The following is an 18,842-nucleotide window of genomic DNA, read 5'->3' as shown; positions in this document are numbered from 1 at the left end:
GCCATGCAAGGTGAAGAGCATCAGCCCAGCTCCCCTTACTATTAGCACAGTGTAATAGCGGTACCATTCCCCCACAATGCTTGAGCACATTATAATGTATATAATACCTCACACATACATTGATGCATCCACAGTTCCCATATACTCACAGAAAAAAAAATCAAAATTCAAAGAAGCTTTATTGGCAGGACTAAACATCAGTTTTGCCATAGCACGTGTTCAGTAGGGAACAGGGAGTAGGGACTGTGGGATGGGGTGCAGGGTGGGGGTAAGGAAGTCCATGGCATATCATGGTTGTCTTTCTCGCAGTCTATGGCACTCACTCACATACTGCGCTGCTATCTCCACCGCGCTCTCTTCTTCCCCCAGCAGGATATATGTTTTCTCTTCCTCCTTCATGGAGCTGAAATCCGGGAAGAGATCGGAGAGTCTCCTGAAGTGAGTGTCCCTCACTGCTGAGTATTTGGGGCAGTGTAGCAGGAAGTGGGTCTCATCCTCCAGGTCACAGTCCAGGTCACAGTATTATGCTGCCCCCCACAGTGCATCCCCCAGGGTGCTGCCCTGGCTGTGCCTCCTTAACATTGTGAAGCCCCACATTGATATCCCAAAAAATAATGTCCCCACAGAACCCCCCAAACATACACACACACATTATAGTGTCCACAAACCGTCCCCTCATATACACATTGATACCTCTAGTGGCCCCACACATAGTATGATGCTCCCAGTGCCCCATCACACACATTGTGATGCACCCAGTCGTGCCCCCTTCCACAAAACAATGCACCCATTCACATTATGACTCCCATAATTCCCCATTATTCCACCACAATGCCGTCTTACAGTATGGTGACCACCCTCAAGGTGTTGCCTCCTTTACACATTATGACACCCCACATTGCCACCCCACACATGATGTTACCCCACAGTTTGACACTGCTGCTGCCCCCGGATCCACGCACCCAGTTATGCACCTATTCATGCCATGATGCCCCCAATTCCCCTACATATCTGCTGCCTCCAAAGCCCCCAATGATGAACTCACTCAGATTATCTTGCTCGTAATCTCCCCACACAAGGAATGATGACCCCAGTGCCCTACACACACTGATGCACCCACTCTCACACACAGTTATGCCCTCCCCACTAGTAAGGTGCAGGACTTCACTGCACCTCCTGCACCGGACCTCAGACAACACAGGTGAATAATGGAGCAGGGAGCCAACGTCTGGGAGACATGAATGTGCCAGTGAGATGAATATGCGCCGTAATCACCGTAAAGCCTAGCTGCCCAAGGCCCCACCACCATCTTCTGATGCCCCTTGTTTAGTCATTAAACATAGTATTACATGGCTTCCTTGTATTACTTCATCAGCAACAGTTTATTCAGTCCCAAATAAGAGATGCCTCCTTTCTTCTATAAACTCTGATCAGAACAATCTCCTGGGGCAGCTAAGTCCCAGAGTTAGTGAGACACCTGTGCTGACCCATCACTGCCATCATCTGTACTCCATATGAGTACGGTCTGATTTCAGTGCAGCCGAAGACAGGCAATGGATCAGGTAAAAGTAGTGATTTAGAAGCTATTTACATACTGGTTTTTTTTACAAAAGTGTATTCAAATCCCTAAATAAAGTGATTTGCAGTGTCATAACTTTCCCCTTGCGGCGACATAACAAAAAAAAAATGTGTAGACGACTCCCATCACTATTTGTATGATCGTGAATAATTAAAGCCTAGGGAGGATCTGCAGAACACCAAAGTCACAGTGTACCCAGACCCATGAGGGTATGTACACACGCTGCGGATTACTCTGCTGATTTTTCGAACTGATTTTGGTAATTGTGCAGGTAAACCGCACTGCAGATTTCCTGCGGAATTACCGCGATTTTTTTTGCGGATTTTGTGCAGATTCCACCTGCGGTTTTACACCTGCGGATTCCTATTATGGAGCAGGTGTAAACCGCTGCGGAATCCGCACAAAGAATTGACATGCTGAATAATAGAATAAACAACGCTACGTTTCCGCATGTTTTTTTTCCGCAGCATATGCACTGCGGATTTTGTTTTCCATAGGTTTACATGGTACTGTAAACTCAGGGAAAACTGCTGCGAATCCGCAAAATCTGCAACGTGTGCACATAGCCTCACATGGGCCTTCCTGCGGTTCAACTAAACGAACCTAAATCCCGACTGAACCCTAAACAGATCTTTGCATCTCTCCATTATATCCTTGTGTTTTTGTGATGCAAAAGGGTTTGTCAGTGACACCAATGAGTGCGCACGGAGGGTATCCATTGTAATTGTAGGTTTGCACGGCAAGGGTCTCAATTGTTGTACCCTGTATAATAAGCCAGACCTGAGCCAAGAGTTCTGACTCCACTGCTCTGCTTCCAATTTATAGGCAAGTGCAAAATCTATTCTGATCTTTATCCATGTGAACGGGAATTGTCTACTATACCAAAGTCAATATACGGTATAAAGACTGGAATCATGAATCCTATATAGGGCAATATAGGACGCAGCCTATGGGCAGGAATGGCACTGTCTCTGAACACCTTTTTTCACAGCTTCAATAGACCCTAAAATGAGTACAGATTAAAGACCAAACGCCAAACCAACCTTAATACATGCTGCAGAACAGACCTTCTACATAATTATAGACCGTTGACCAGGCATCCTAGACAGATACAGACCCCAGACTAAATATAGACTGCACACCAGACCCACTGAACTAATACTGACTCCAGAGCCCCTAAACCAATACAGAGCTCAGACCAGACCTCCTAAACCAATACAGAGCCCAGCCCAGACCTCCTAAATCAATACAGACCACAGAACAAGCCTCTTGAATCCATACAGGCCATGGACCTAGCCTTTACACCAGTCCAGACACCAGACCAAACCTCGCATTGTAATATAGTCCATAGACCGAACCTTTTACACCAATATACGTAGATACCAGACAACTTCTCCTAAAGCAAAACAGACCCCGGACCTTCCAAATCAATACAGACCCCAAATGATACCTTGTAAACAAATATAGACCCCATAAACAAATACAGAGCCCAGACTGAGCCTCCTAATTCAATATAGACCACAGACCAAGCCTTTTACACAAATACAGACCATGGACCAAGCTTTTTACACCAATACAGACACCAGATCAAACATCTTAATACAATTCAGACCCCGGCCCTTCTAAACAAATACAGACCCCAAATGATACCGTGTGAACAATTTCAGATCCTTTAAACTAATAATAATCCCAGAGCAGACTCAATTAACAGATGCAAGATACAGACCAGGCTAAATAAATGCTGAACTCAGATCTCCTAAATAAATACAGATCCTCGCCCAGAGCCCCCTAAATAAATAGATTCTACATCAGGCTAGCTAAACACATACAGACCCCAGAACACAACTCCTAAACAAAAACATACCACCTAAACAACTTAATATCCTTGACCGGACCCACTGAACAAATACAAGCTACAGACCAGTCTCTACATAAATACAGACCCCAGACCTACTAAAATAATATACTCTACACAAGACCCCCAAAACAGATAGACCCCAGAATAAAACCCTTAAACAAATTAAAATCACAGACCAGAACCAGTAAACCAATTTAGATTCCAGAACACACCTTCTAAACAAATACAGACCCCCTAAAGTAATATAGACCCCAGACCAGACTGTAAATAAATAAAGACCCCCAAAGTAGACCCCCTAAATAGCAGCCTCGGACCAAACCCCCAAAATACATATAGGGTCCAGATTCTAAATAGATAAGACTCCAAACCAGAACACTAAATAAATACAGACCTCGGACCAGACCTTCTAAACCAATACAGACCCCACCCCATAATAACTGTAAGCTACAGCACATTGGACGAAGCTTGGCTGTTTCTGCTCCGCAAACTGTTCACATCTGGCCTACACAGGAGCTGCAAATGTGGGCTACAGGACCCTCATAGATCTCATATTATTATTATTATTTATTATTATAGCGCCATTTATTCCATGGTGCTTTACATGTGAGGAGGGGTATACATAATAAAAACAGGTACAGTAATCTTAAACAATACAAGTCATAACTGGTACAGGAGGAGAGAGGAACCTGCCCGCGAAGGCTCACAATCTACAAGGGATGGGTGAGAATACAGTAGGTGAGGATAGAGCTGATCGTGCAGCGGTTTGGTCGATCGGTGGTTACTGCAGGTTGTAGGCTTGTCGGAAGAGGTAGGTCTTCAGGTTCTTTTTGAAGATTTCGATGGTAGGTGACAGTCTGATGTGTTGTGGTAGAGGGTTCTAGAGTAGGCGTGATGCGCGAGAGAAATCTTGTATACGATTGTGGGAAGAGGAGATAAGAGGGGAGTAGAGAAGGAGATCTTGTGAGGATCGGAGGTTGCGTGCAGGAAAGTACCGGGAGACGAGGTCACAGATGTATGGAGGAGACAGGTTGTGGATGGCTATGTACGTCATGGTTAGGGTTTTGTACTGGAGTCTCTGGCTAATTGGGATCCAGTGAAGGGATTAACAGAGGGGAGAGGCCGGGGAATAGCGGGGGGACAGGTGGATTAGTCAGGCAGCAGTGTTTAGAATAGATTGGAGGGCTGCAAGAGTGTTAGAGGGGAGGCCACAGAGCAGGAGGTTGCAGTAGTCAAGGCGGGAGATGATGAGGGCTTGGACTAGGGTTTTTGTAGATTCTTGGTTGAGGAATGTATGGATCCGGGAAATATTTTTGAGTTGAAGTCGGCAGGATGTGGAAAGGGCTTGGATATTGAAGACTTATCCTAAGTATAGACCTTCAATATCATAAAAGGGGCAGAAATTGTATGATTCTACTCAGAATTAGGGTTTAGCCCCTCAGGCAATAGGTTCTGCGACACAGACCAATGATGTAACAGATGAAGTCAAAATTCAATATCATGAAGTAAAAGTACCGAGAAACATTGGTGAGTACAAGAAGCTCAGGAAATTGTAACCAAGGAATAAGTTTTACGATATTTATAGACTCCACATTAAGGCCTCTTTCACACTTCCGTCTTTTAGCTCCCGTCAAAATCTGTCGATTTTTGAAAAAACAGGATCCTGCAAATTTTTCTGCAGGATCCTGTTTTTTCCCATAGACTTGTATTAGCGACGGATGGCTATCCGTTTCATCTGTCGTGCACTGGATCCGTTGGAAAATTGCTGTCCGTCGAGTGGAGAAAATGTTCAGAGGAACTTTTTTTCTGCACGTCGGAAAATCGCTCAGCGACGCATCCTGCGCTGCCCGTGGTCGGCTATAATGGAAGCCTATGGACGCAGGATCTGTCGCTGACAGTCAAACACAGGAATCCAGTGACGTATCCCGTTTTTCTATTCTGAGCATGCCCGGAAGGATTTTCTAGTCCGGGGGAAAATCATTCTCTCTCTCTCCTCAGCCACAAAGTGAAGACCCCGTAACGTTATAGAGCAGGGGGACGAATGCTGAGTTTCAGAAAGAAGAAAAGTCACCACCGCTCTGCTGACTCCATAATTGCAGAGTCCAGACCTCCTCTGGTATTAACATCAGCACAAACACTGCGCCCCCTCCGAGAGCTTCATGGCCGAGTAGCTACACGCAGCCGTACAGCACCAAGCACAATGCTAAGCGTCGGATGGAGTGGTGTAAAGCGGCCACCACTGGACTCTGGAGGAGACGTGTTCTGTGCAGTGATGGATCATGCTTCTCTATTAGGAGAACAATGCTATGGGCTTGTTATCAGCCTTTTAGTCCCAGTGAAGGGAAATCTTAATCTTTCACAGAAGAAATTGTAGACAACTGTAGCCTCCAGCTCTGTGGGAACAGTTTGGGGAAGACCCTTTTCTGTCCCCCATGACTGTGCCCAGCGCACAAGCTCCATACAGACATGGAGGGGGAGTTTAGTGGAATAACATGAGCGGCTGGACAGAGCTCAGACCTCAGACTCATCCAAGAGCAGAGATTGTGAACCCGGACTCCCCCCAACATCAGGGTCTGACCCCACAAATGCTCTCCTGGATGAAGGGGCAAAAATTCCATAATCTTATAGAAATCCTTTGCAGCTATATTTACATTGTGTAAATCTTATATAGGGGTATACAAACACTTCTGTCCATATAGATTATATATTATATATATATATATATATACACTATATACATTGGATGCTAAATCTGTGACGTACCACCTAACAAGTGCTATTAATAATTCTTGCATCTCTGTCAGGGGGACGTCTGCCCCTCAGGTCCCAGGCTCTTGCATCTCCCTATAGCAAATGCTCCTATGTAACCTGCGATATTCCTTACATTTGCACAATCAGTCACACACATCAGATGTCAGCTTTCGTGTCCAGTGATTGCAAAGAAATAAGATTATACAGTGTGATATGCCCAGACATATTCGCGTCCTAATCCTATATTGACCACATTTGTATTATTCTCCTCTCTATTCTACATGAAGCCAACAAACGCAGTCACTAAAAGGGTGATTTTATGTTACTCCTTTCTCCGGTACCTGGAGTATCTCACACACCCATGTTTCACAGCTCAGCCCCCGATCTCCTGTCCTGAACGCATATATTCCTATGTGGCCCCTTATTACAGCATGTAGACCCCAAAGAGGGGCTTTCCTGACACCCAGTCCTTAATCTCTGCAGTCTACTGCTGGTATATCACGCTTCAGTGTTGGATTATGAGCGTTTAGACACTGAATAAATATTGATTCTAAATATGTAATCAATATGTAACGGAAAAAAGGAAAATAATTGTCATTGTTTGGGTCAAGCAGTTCCCCATGGACCACTGACAAAACTATAGCATGACCCCCGCTGCCTCTGAAGGAAGGGGCCCATTTTCTAAGGCTGCCAAGAGGCATTTAACAATGGTCCTCTGCTGAAGGCGGAGGGCAGAATTTAGGAAGGGGGTGGGGAGTATGTGCAAAGCCTCTTCAGAGGCCACAAGTGGCTACAGTGCTGTCAAAAAAATTATGCAAAAAGATGTCAGCGATACAGAGGAATCCCCAGAGCTCTGTGCCGCGCTCCGCCATCCACCGTGCAGGTCTGGCCACCAACAACAGGGCTCTGAAACGCCGCAACAGACGGGTGGGGGGCTCTGAAGGACCCGTGTCCGCCATGTTCCCACTGCTGTGAAGACGGTGGTAATTCTGCAATATGGCAGTATATAATATTAGCAACCGCAGGTTCGAAACCCCCCATAAAAAAATGTAAAAACCTAATACAGGTCAGCTCACCCTCCCCAACATCACAGTGTAAAAAAACTAGGATGAATATTTATAACATTTCAAATAAATTCTACAAAGGATGACGTTTATAATAGAATATTGCTATAGTTATGGTGGACGCCCCACTGGGCAGATGAGGCCTCCGCTCTAGAATATTGCTATAGTTATGGTGGATGCCCCACTGGGCAGATGAGGCCTCCGCTCTAGAATATTGCTATAGTTATGGTGGACGCCCCACTGGGCAGATGAGGCCTCCGCTCTAGAATATTGCTATAGTTATGGTGGACGCCCCACTGGGCAGATGAGGCCTCCGCTCTAGAATATTGCTATAGTTATGGTGGACGCCCCACTGGGCAGATGAGGCTTCCGCTCTAGAATATTGCTATAGTTATGGTGGATGCCCCACTGGGCAGATGAGGCTTCCGCTCTAGAATATTGCTATAGTTATGGTGGATGCTCCACTGGGCAGATGAGGCTTCCGCTCTAGAATATTGCTATAGTTATGGTGGATGCCCCACTGGGCAGATGAGGCTTCCGCTCTAGAATATTGCTATAGTTATGGTGGATGCTCCACTGGGCAGATGAGGCCTCTGCTCCAGAATATTGCTATAGTTATGGTGGACGCCCCACTGGGCAGATGAGGCCTCCGCTCTAGAATATTGCTATAGTTATGGTGGACGCCCCACTGGGCAGATGAGGCCTCTGCTCCAGAATATTGCTATAGTTATGGTGGACGCCCCCCCACTGGGCAGATGAGGCCTCCGCTCCAGAATATTGCTATAGTTATGGTGGATGCCCCACTGGGCAGATGAGGCTTCCGCTCTAGAATATTGCTATAGTTATGGTGGATGCCCCACTGGGCAGTTGAGGCCTCCGTTCCAGAATATTGTTATAGTTATGGTGGATGCCCCACTGGGCAGATGAGGCCTCCGCTCTAGAATATTGCTATAGTTATGGTGGACGCCGCACTGGGCAGATGAGGCCTTCCCTCTAGAATATTGCTATAGTTATGGTGGATGCCCCACTGGGCAGATGATGCCTTCGCTCTAGAATATTGCTATTGTTATGGTGGACGCCCCACTGGGCAGATGAGGCCTTCGCTCTAGAATATTGCTATAGTTATGGTGGACGCGCCACTGGGCAGATGAGGCCTTCGCTCTAGAATATTGCTATAGTTATGGTGGACGCCCCACTGGGCAGATGAGGCTTCCGCTCTAGAATATTGCTATAGTTATGGTGGATGCCCCACTGGGCAGATGAGGCCTCCGCTCTAGAATATTGCTATTGTTATGGTGGATGCCCCACTGGGCAGATGAGGCCTTCGCTCTAGAATATTGCTATAGTTATGGTGGACGCCCCACTGGGCAGATGAGGCCTCTGCTCCAGAATATTGCTATAGTTATGGTGGACGCCCCCACTGGGCAGATGAGGCCTCCGCTCTAGAATATTGCTATAGTTATGGTGGACGCCCCCACTGGGCAGATGAGGCCTTCGCTCTAGAATATTGCTATAGTTATGGTGGACGCCCCACTGGGCAGATGAGGCCTCCGCTCCAGAATATTGCTATAGTTATGGTGGACGCCCCACTGGGCAGATGAGGCCTCCGCTCCAGAATATTGCTATAGTTATGGTGGACGCCCCCACTGGGCAGATGAGGCCTCCGCTCTAGAATATTGCTATAGTTATGGTGGATGCCCCACTGGGCAGATGAGGCCTCCGCTCTAGAATATTGCTATAGTTATGGTGGATGCCCCACTGGGCAGATGAGGCCTCCGCTCTAGAATATTGCTATAGTTATGGTGGACGCCCCACTGGGCAGATGAGGCCTCCGCTCTAGAATATTGCTATAGTTATGGTGGATGCCCCACTGGGCAGATGAGGCCTTCGCTCTAGAATATTGCTATAGTTATGGTGGACGCCCCCACTGGGCAGATGAGGCCTTCGCTCTAGAATATTGCTATAGTTATGGTGGACGCCCCACTGGGCAGATGAGGCCTCCGCTCTAGAATATTGCTATAGTTATGGTGGATGCCCCACTGGGCAGATGAGGCTTCCGCTCTAGAATATTGCTATAGTTATGGTGGATGCCCCACTGGGCAGATGAGGCTTCCGCTCTAGAATATTGCTATAGTTATGGTGGATGCCCCACCGGGCAGATGAGGCATTCGCTCTAGAATATTGCTATAGTTATGGTGGACGCCCCCACTGGGCAGATGAGGCCTTCGCTCTAGAATATTGCTATAGTTATGGTGGACGCCCCCACTGGGCAGATGAGGCCTCCGCTCTAGAATATTGCTATAGTTATGGTGGATGCCCCACTGGGCAGATGAGGCCTCCGCTCTAGAATATTGCTATAGTTATGGTGGATGCCCCACTGGGCAGATGAGGCCTTCGCTCTAGAATATTGCTATAGTTATGGTGGACGCCCCCACTGGGCAGATGAGGCCTCCGCTCTAGAATATTGCTATAGTTATGGTGGACGCCCCCACTGGGCAGATGAGGCCTCCGCTCCAGAATATTGCTATAGTTATGGTGGACGCCCCACTGGGCAGATGAGGCCTCCGCTCCAGAATATTGCTATAGTTATGGTGGACGCCCCCACTGGGCAGATGAGGCCTCCGCTCTAGAATATTGCTATAGTTATGGTGGATGCCCCACTGGGCAGATGAGGCCTCCGCTCTAGAATATTGCTATAGTTATGGTGGACGCCCCCACTGGGCAGATGAGGCCTCCGCTCTAGAATATTGCTATAGTTATGGTGGATGCCCCACTGGGCAGATGAGGCCTCCGCTCTAGAATATTGCTATAGTTATGGTGGACGCCCCCACTGGGCAGATGAGGCCTTCGCTCTAGAATATTGCTATAGTTATGGTGGATGCTCCACTGGGCAGATGAGGCCTCCGCTCTAGAATATTGCTATAGTTATGGTGGACGCCCCACTGGGCAGATGAGGCCTCCGCTCTAGAATATTGCTATAGTTATGGTGGATGCCCCACCGGGCAGATGAGGCATTCGCTCTAGAATATTGCTATAGTTATGGTGGACGCCCCCACTGGGCAGATGAGGCCTTCGCTCTAGAATATTGCTATAGTTATGGTGGACGCCCCCACTGGGCAGATGAGGCCTCCGCTCTAGAATATTGCTATAGTTATGGTGGATGCCCCACTGGGCAGATGAGGCCTCCGCTCTAGAATATTGCTATAGTTATGGTGGATGCCCCACTGGGCAGATGAGGCCTTCGCTCTAGAATATTGCTATAGTTATGGTGGACGCCCCCACTGGGCAGATGAGGCCTCCGCTCTAGAATATTGCTATAGTTATGGTGGACGCCCCCACTGGGCAGATGAGGCCTCCGCTCCAGAATATTGCTATAGTTATGGTGGATGCCCCACTGGGCAGATGAGGCCTCCGCTCCAGAATATTGCTATAGTTATGGTGGACGCCCCACTGGGCAGATGAGGCCTCCGCTCTAGAATATTGCTATAGTTATGGTGGACGCCCCACTGGGCAGATGAGGCCTCCGCTCTAGAATATTGCTATAGTTATGGTGGATGCCCCACCGGGCAGATGAGGCCTTCGCTCTAGAATATTGCTATAGTTATGGTGGACGCCCCCACTGGGCAGATGAGGCCTCCGCTCTAGAATATTGCTATAGTTATGGTGGATGCCCCACTGGGCAGATGAGGCCTCTGCTCTAGAATATTGCTATAGTTATGGTGGATGCCCCACTGGGCAGATGAGGCCTCCGCTCTAGAATATTGCTATAGTTATGGTGGACGCCCCACTGGGCAGATGAGGCCTCCGCTCTAGAATATTGCTATAGTTATGGTGGATGCCCCACTGGGCAGATGAGGCCTCCGCTCTAGAATATTGCTATAATTATGGTGGATGCCCCACTGGGCAGATGAGGCCTCCGCTCTAGAATATTGCTATAGTTATGGTGGACGCCCCACTGGGCAGATGAGGCCTCCGCTCTAGAATATTGCTATAGTTATGGTGGACGCCCCACTGGGCAGATGAGGCCTCCGCTCCAGAATATTGCTATAGTTATGGTGGATGCCCCACTGGGCAGATGAGGCCTCCGCTCTAGAATATTGCTATAGTTATGGTGGACGCCCCACTGGGCAGATGAGGCCTCCGCTCTAGAATATTGCTATAATTATGGTGGATGCCCCACTGGGCAGATGAGGCCTCCGCTCTAGAATATTGCTATAGTTATGGTGGACGCCCCACTGGGCAGATGAGGCCTCCGCTCTGCACCATGTGCTCCGCTTGTATGAAGCCAGTAGGTGACCCTGAGCTCCAGTCATAAACTGATATAATCCTAATTTAGTCGGAGTTTCCATGGCTACCGACAACACAGCCCTGACAACCGCCATCCCCTCTCCAATAATCTAAAAAGACGACGGGTTCGGCACCGAATGGGTGGCAAGGCCACGGGTGCGGGATTGGGAGGAGCCTCCGCGCACACACCCACTCCACCCGGCGTGCGGCGGGAACTGAAAGCGCATTCACAAGCCTAGCCATCACCCCGCCCACCGCACACGTGACTCCTTGACGTTCGCTCCCCCGTTCAATAGGATTGCGGTATCGTCCCTGACGCTCCCAAGACAGCCCCCTCATCTTCGGGTCGCCCCACCCTCGTATGGTAAGCGAAGGGGGAAGTGGGCGGAGCTGCTGCGTACAGAACAGTTGTACTTCCCGCCCTGTTGGTTAGCTACCACCCCTTTGATGGGAGGTGGTACCGTCTAGAGCGGGCGCGAGTGTTGGTGCCGAGCGCAGTGCGTCCCTCCCACCCCCTCCTTTCTCTCTCACACACATTGGTCGGGAGCGAGATTTACCTCACACAGCAGCGGCCATCGCGCTCCCCGCTCTCTCTCTCCCGCTCTAGGTCGTCGCTCTTCTCCGCACAGCAGCCACTAGGAGAGGGGGCATACTACCGCGGTGTTCCGTCCCAGGAGCGGGCCCTGCACCGCCTCACCGAGGAGCTTCCTCTCGCCTCCTCCTCCTGCTGCCAGCCCGCCAGGCCTGAGCCTGCACCTCCTCACCCTTCTCCGCGCTCCTCGACTCTTTCTCTCCCCGCACTCCCAACATGTCGGCGCCGGCGGCCAAACTTAGTAAAAAGGAGGTGAACTCCAACCACGACGGAGCGGACGAGACCTCAGGTGAGAGACGCGGCCGCTGTGTGCTGGCTAGAGGGGGGGGTGGGCGGCCATTTTCCGCGGCGGAAGGCGGGCTCGCCGGGGAGCAGCGGGAGAGGCCCTGGGGATCCCGGGGCGGCGGGGCTCGCCTGCGGGGGACGGGCGCTCAGCCTCGCGGTGGTCGGGACGGCTCGGGGCCGCTCTGGGGGGCAGTTCCCCGCGCTGCGCAGGAAGGAGCCTGCGGCTTCATTGTCCTCCGCCATGATGCTTCCGTCCGGATCCGCATGGCGCAGGCCGCGGGAGGTGGAGGCGGCGGCCCCGGGGTGCTGCGCCCCTCTGCACCCGCCTGTAGCGCCCCAGGCCGCGGCCTAGCCTCCACGTGGGTCCCGCGGCCTGTGGGTTTTGTCCTTCCCGCTGTAGTGAGCAGGCCTCTTCCGCTCCCCCCCCTCCTCCGCCATCGCAGGCAGCCCACGTGTGTGAGCGGTGTTTACTAGTGCTGCCCCCAGAGTGCGGAAAAAGAACACCCCTCCAGACAGGAGTTTTGGTATTGTCCACCGTCGGATATTTTTTTCTTTTCCCCCCCCAGAAACTTTATCACTATATTACAAACAGGCATTCATTGTCCTTTTCCATATGGTGAATCCATCCACGACTAACGAATCTGCTGCGAGAGTGCACTTAAAAATCTGCGTCACTTCATTCAATACATAGGGATGCAGGGGTACCTAATACAGCATATAAGCTTGATAAGATGCCCCCCAAACATATCCAAGACTACTTCTGATCTCCATGTGCTGCTTGCTTGCAATTTGTAAACCTTTTCCTTTGGGTGCAGAATGTGGCTTTCATGCACAAGATCACCAAAATTAATTCCACCTTCTTATTTTCCAGAAAAAGAGCAACAGGAAGCGATCGAGCATATTGACGAAGTACAGAATGAAATAGACAGGTACGTCATCCTGATCAGTGGATGTCCAAGTGTTTGGAGCAGGAAGGTTCAACTCCAGCCCTCATAGGCAACAAACAGTTTTCAAGATTTCCTTAGTATTTTATAGGTGATAACTGAATCACCTGCACAGGCGATGATTCCAACTCCTTGTGCAATGCTAAAGAAATCCTGAAAACATGCAGTGTTGGGGGCTGGGGTTGTGCACCCCTGGTGTAGAGGGATGGAGTATAACTCAAAGGATGCGCGTCTGTGAGGTCAGACTTAAGCCTAGCTGTGGTTCCACCTCTGACCATCACTTACCTGAATTCAGAACCCACTTTTCGTTGGCGGTTCAGTGCTGTATGAGGAGTGATCCTTTTGCTGTCGTTTGTCGTGTACGTCCTTTTTTTACTTTTCACGTTTCCCTATTAATCCCTGTTTGTTTTTATAGACTGAATGAACAAGCCAGCGAGGAAATCTTGAAAGTAGAACAGAAATACAACAAACTCCGCCAGCCATTCTTTCAGAAGAGATCAGAACTGATCGCCAAAATCCCCAATTTTTGGGTCACGACATTCGTCAACCACCCACAAGGTAAGAATGAAGAATTATATCGTCATTTGTCAGGGAATCACTTGTTTCTACTACCTGCAAGTACTACCATTCCCAGCCTCAACTGTAGTGTAGCAGGACTTATACCTAAATTGAGGAAAGGAGATAGTAAAGCAATAGTGGAGGTGTTGTTTTCCTTTTATAGAGGTCTGGTTTCTATGGGCAATTGCTCAACTTTCCCTTTTGCGTTTGTTTTTTGAAAAAAAAAATTAAGCTGCTAAATATTGGAAGTGGCAGATGACGACCACATGGCATTTTTTCATGGGTTGTGTATATAATAGTGCCACTTTTGTGTATAGGCTGTTTCTGGTATTGCAGCTGAATCCTATTCTAGTAATAGAGCTACAATACCATTATATTTTCTTTCACTGCTGAGGCTAATGTCAGTAAATACCTAATGTGTATGTCGTCTTTACGTGCAGTGTCTGCGCTTTTGGGTGAAGAAGACGAAGAAGCCCTTCACTATCTGACCAGGGTGGAAGTGACAGAGTTTGAGGACATAAAATCTGGATACAGAATAGATTTTGTAAGTTGCTTTTTCACATTTATTTTAAGTGTCAGACAATTATGTTAATGAGCGATAGTGACCATTTTAGTTTGTTGCAGAATTTTGACGAGAATCCTTACTTTGAAAACAAAGTTCTCTCTAAAGAGTTCCACTTAAATGAAAGCGGAGACCCATCCTCAAAGTCTACAGAGATTAAATGGAAAGCTGGAAAGGTATGTGTGTCTACAACTACGGTGACACAGCTCCCTGTGTATTAGGTCTGTTTTTGTTTTAGTCGCTTTTTCTTGTGTAGGGTATTGCTTCCTGTTATCAACTGTGAATATGGTCCAGAAAGTGCTTCCCACCACTACTTTATACTTGTGTATATTTGCTTGGAGGATTACTACAATTCAGTTAATGCTTTTTATATATTCAGAAGTAGCAATGAGAGAATTCTGGATTATTTTTGTACAATTTTATGGACTTTAGATGCCATGTGACAAAAGCAAAACTTTTATCACAGTTGCATCAAACTTGGGAGTTTACATTCTGTAACTTATTGGTAAAGCTTAGGCCCTGTGACTGTCATATGCATTCAGATAGGGTATTAAAATAAATTTCATGCCAGACATCTATTTTTATTTTTTTTTGTTTGTTTTAACTCTTCCAGTTTTGGGGATAGGAACTGATTACCTGCAAATACTAAATGGATATCCTGGTAGAAGGATATGTATTGTTACTATAAATTTATAGATCGATTTACTGTCCTCTTGAATTGGGATTTTTACTTTTCTAATGCTTTGGTTATTCATTTAGGATTTGACAAAACGTTCCAGCCAAACACAGAACAAAGCCAGCCGAAAGCGGCAGCACGAAGAGCCTGAAAGCTTCTTCACTTGGTTCACAGATCATTCAGATGCTGGCGCCGATGAGTTAGGAGAGGTCATAAAGGACGACATCTGGCCAAATCCATTACAGTACTACCTGGTGAGTAGCAGATGCATTTTTTATTTTTTTTTTGAATAGAGGCTCTTCCTGAAGGGTGGAGCCTTGGTCATACTAATCTGTTTACTTCACTCATTATCAAAGGTTCCTGACATGGAGGACGAAGAAGGCGAAGGTGAGGAAGAAGATGATGACGACGAAGAGGAGGAAGGATTGGAAGATATCGACGAGGAAGGAGATGAAGATGAGGTTGAAGGAGAGGAGGACGATGATGAAGACGAAGAGGGAGAAGAAGCCGAGGTATGTACGTAAAATCTTTATTACTTACTATATGCATGCAAGTTTATTGTAAAGCCTGAGAAATGCTAAATTACTGAGGCATGGTTTTTAATTTGATAGCTTTGGAGCTACTTTTGCTGGACGTGCGTTAATGGTAGTGTTTCATTTTCTGGCATATTGAGAGGATGTGCCGTAGATGTCCGATAAATGCATATCTCCAAAGGGTCCCCGTCACACGTTGTTGGGAACGGAGACTCTTTTTGACGGTGTGACAGGGCCCTGATCTCAAGATCTGCATCTCGAATATTAACAGCACATCAACTCAATGTGCTAGAAGATACAACACCACCATTAATCAGTACTGTTGAGACTATTTATCCTTTAAATACTGAGACCTTTTTTTTATTTTTTCTGTCTACAGGAAGATGAAGGTGAAGATGATTAAGATTGCAATGTTTGGATTCCACCCTTTTTTTTTGTTTTTTTATTTTTTTTTCTCTTCATCCAGTCCCTGGGAGCAAGATGCTGTTAAGTTTTGTTTTTTTTTCCTTCTCCCTCCCTCAATTTTTCTTATCCCTTTTTTTTTAATTTTATTTTTGTGTGCTCAGTCGCCTTGTTCTTGGTCCTTTCTTCCCATTCCCCCCTCCCCTCTTTATACCATGATTCATAACTTTATTTTTTTGGGGGGGAGAGGTGAGAACTGAGTAAAAATACAGTCAATATCTCTAAACCTGTTTCTGTTCACAAGTCATTCTTCATTCAATAAACAATATACATTGTACCATCTTATGGTGTAAGGGACCCAGATGCCCCTCTGCCCGCCACTGCTGGTGGGGGTGCGGAGGATCTCGGGACATTGTGATAGTGTATAGCAGCGGTCTAGCCTTTTCGCTTACATTTTTCCCCCCCCCCCCTTCCTTTCCTACCTGTGTATATTGGGCTCAGAGATTACACTGTTTCCATGTGAATATGGACACATAGCATTTACCAACATGTATCAGTCTATTTTTTTTTTTCTTTACAAAATAATGAAAAAGGTAAAAAAAAAAATAAAAATATAAAAACTGGGGGTGGGTTAGAAAGTGGGGGGTTTTCAGACAACAGGGAGGGGTGGGTGGGCTAGGTTGGGCATTTTGGAAACATGGCTTTTTCTCTTTTGGCATGTTTGTGATGTTTTTGAAGACATCCATGCAATTTAAGACACTTTTAAAACAAGCAAAAAAAATCCGGCGGCTCTCTGCTCTGATATCCTTCAGGTGCCTCCCCTCTACAGGCCCCTTGCAGGAAAATATTAGAAACGGACTTTAACAAACTTTTTTTTCTTTCCCTCTGGATAAAGACAAATGCTCAGTTTTAAACATTAAAGTGTACAAGTTGCTTTGTTACAATAAAACTAAATGTGTACACAAAGGGACTACTGGTTTTCACTTGGATGCCGCCTTCTTCCCTGCCTGTATGTTCACACCCTCATTTGTTGTCATTTTTTGTTTTCCCCTGACCCCTTTCTTCCTATCTTCCAGAATAATTAATGTTTTTTGATACAGGGCATTTTGTAGTAACCTCCAGACTAACCGGCCAAGCAAAGCCAAGAGGCGCATGGCGCTGGTTGTCAGCGGTATACGGTCAGCACCTCTATGCTCCGTCTAGGATGGAGTCTTTGTGGTAAAAAAAACTAACTCTTTTTTTTTTTTGTAATTTGCTTGGCCAAGGTGTGTTTAGGCACTTAATCTGATTCCTAGTCTGTTATAAATCTTACATATTTGCTGTCAGATTTCTGCCTGTCAATCAACACTACAAATAAAGTAATTGGTGTGATCTGTACATTGACTGCTACGTTTTATACCACCCCCCCCAGAGGTTTCCTTAACCTAGGCATCGGGATAAATATGGTGGCGATGGACTTATTTTCTTTTTTTTTGTACAGGGGAATGAGCAGGTGCGCTCTATAACTGAGGGATATGATTGCAATGTGTCCCAAAGGGGTAGTTGCATAGGCAATGACTATGGAGTCATGAAGACCAACGTACTTGCATTTAACAATCACTGCAATGGGCACCAAGGCAAAACGTGCAGAAAGTATATTCCTGGGTAGGGACATGGATTAAATATTCATAGTGGCTAAGTTATGTACATTTCCACAGAGCAAAACTGGCAATTATTCAGTGCAGGTTTATGACAGGAACACTATATAAAATATGCAATGTGGGACCTCAAAAAAAGGCAAAACTGCTGCAGCCAGATAGCAACTGTTTGCTTTAAGAGGCGACGACCTGTCCCACCATCATGGTTTGCTTTTTAGACTCAAGTAATGCGGTCTGAACCAGACGTAATGTGTATATTTGCTCCCAGGTAAATATGCCGCATATCTTCTGATAACGGTGAACTTGAAAAGTTTCCCTATTGCAATGCCACTTCCTCCCCATAGGGAAGGGCAACCATATGTGTACCCAGGGCTGCTTAGAGATGACATGCTACCAAATTAAAGCATCCATCTTGCTCTTATGTCATTCTGACTGCACCTCCTGTGTATTCTGGTTCTCGTTTGTTTTAAATATCCTACTGTTAGAGATATGGGCCTTCTTTTTGGGATGTTCGTGGCTCACAGGATCATCTTGGACTTGTCTTTAGGCTACTCTGCATAAATACCCTGTGAGCCACACGCTGATGTAGGAGCATAAAACTGCACCAAATACACTGCTCAAAAAATTAAAGGGAACAGTAAAATACCACGTCTAAGATATCACGGACTTAAATATTCCAGTTGAAAATCTTTATTCATTACTTATTAGAATGTGCTGAGAACAATAAAACATAAAAATGATCAATATAAATAAAAATTAATATTCCATGGAGGTTTGAATTTAGAATTATTTTCCAAATGAAAGTGGAAAATTATATTACAGCCTGATCCAACTACACGGAAATGACCTCCCTACAACACCTGGGCATGCTCCTGATGAGGCGGCGGATGTTCTGAGGGATCTCCTCACAGACCTGTATTAAAGCACTAGTCAACTCCTGGACAGTCTGGTGCAACGTGGCGTTAGTGGATGGAATGAGACATGATGGGCTTGATTCAGGTCTGGGGAACGGGGAGGCCAGTTCACAGCTGATGCTACAGCTACATGAGGCCTAGCATTGTCCTGCATCAGATGGAACCCAGGGTCCACTGCACCAGCATATGGTCTCACAAGGGGT

General features: G+C 46.9%; 1 protein-coding gene across 2 annotated transcripts; it reads left to right on the top strand.

Moving 5' to 3' along the window:
- Window positions 1-11,900: 11,900 nt before the first annotated feature.
- SET (SET nuclear proto-oncogene) lies at window positions 11,901-17,465 on the top strand. 2 transcript variants are annotated; one of them, XM_077284371.1, is made up of 8 exons: window positions 11,901-12,417; window positions 13,285-13,342; window positions 13,773-13,915; window positions 14,356-14,459; window positions 14,540-14,653; window positions 15,237-15,407; window positions 15,510-15,669; window positions 16,066-17,465. In XM_077284371.1, coding segments are annotated over exons 1-8 (825 nt in total). In that variant the 5' UTR covers window positions 11,901-12,344; the 3' UTR covers window positions 16,068-17,465. The 2 variants fall into 2 exon arrangements, with proteins under 2 accessions (XP_077140486.1, XP_077140485.1); XM_077284370.1 differs by having other exon boundaries at window positions 11,972-12,417; window positions 15,510-15,665.
- The last annotated feature ends 1,377 nt before the right edge of the window (window positions 17,466-18,842 follow it).

The sequence above is a fragment of the Ranitomeya variabilis genome, chromosome 2 (assembly GCF_051348905.1).
Source record: "Ranitomeya variabilis isolate aRanVar5 chromosome 2, aRanVar5.hap1, whole genome shotgun sequence".
Classification (NCBI taxonomy): Eukaryota; Metazoa; Chordata; class Amphibia; order Anura; family Dendrobatidae; genus Ranitomeya; species Ranitomeya variabilis.
The sequence above is the reverse complement of the archived record's forward strand: the minus strand, read 5'-3'. Positions and strand labels throughout refer to the sequence as shown.

Coding starts and splice junctions, on each gene's coding strand:
- SET (XM_077284370.1), top strand. CDS start 12,345: ATGTCGGCGCCGGCGGCCAAACTTAGTAAAAAGGAGGTGAACTCCAAC. Junction 14,460..14,539: donor CTGGATACAGAATAGATTTT/GTAAGTTGCTTT, acceptor AGTTTGTTGCAG/AATTTTGACGAGAATCCTTA. Junction 14,654..15,236: donor TTAAATGGAAAGCTGGAAAG/GTATGTGTGTCT, acceptor TTATTCATTTAG/GATTTGACAAAACGTTCCAG.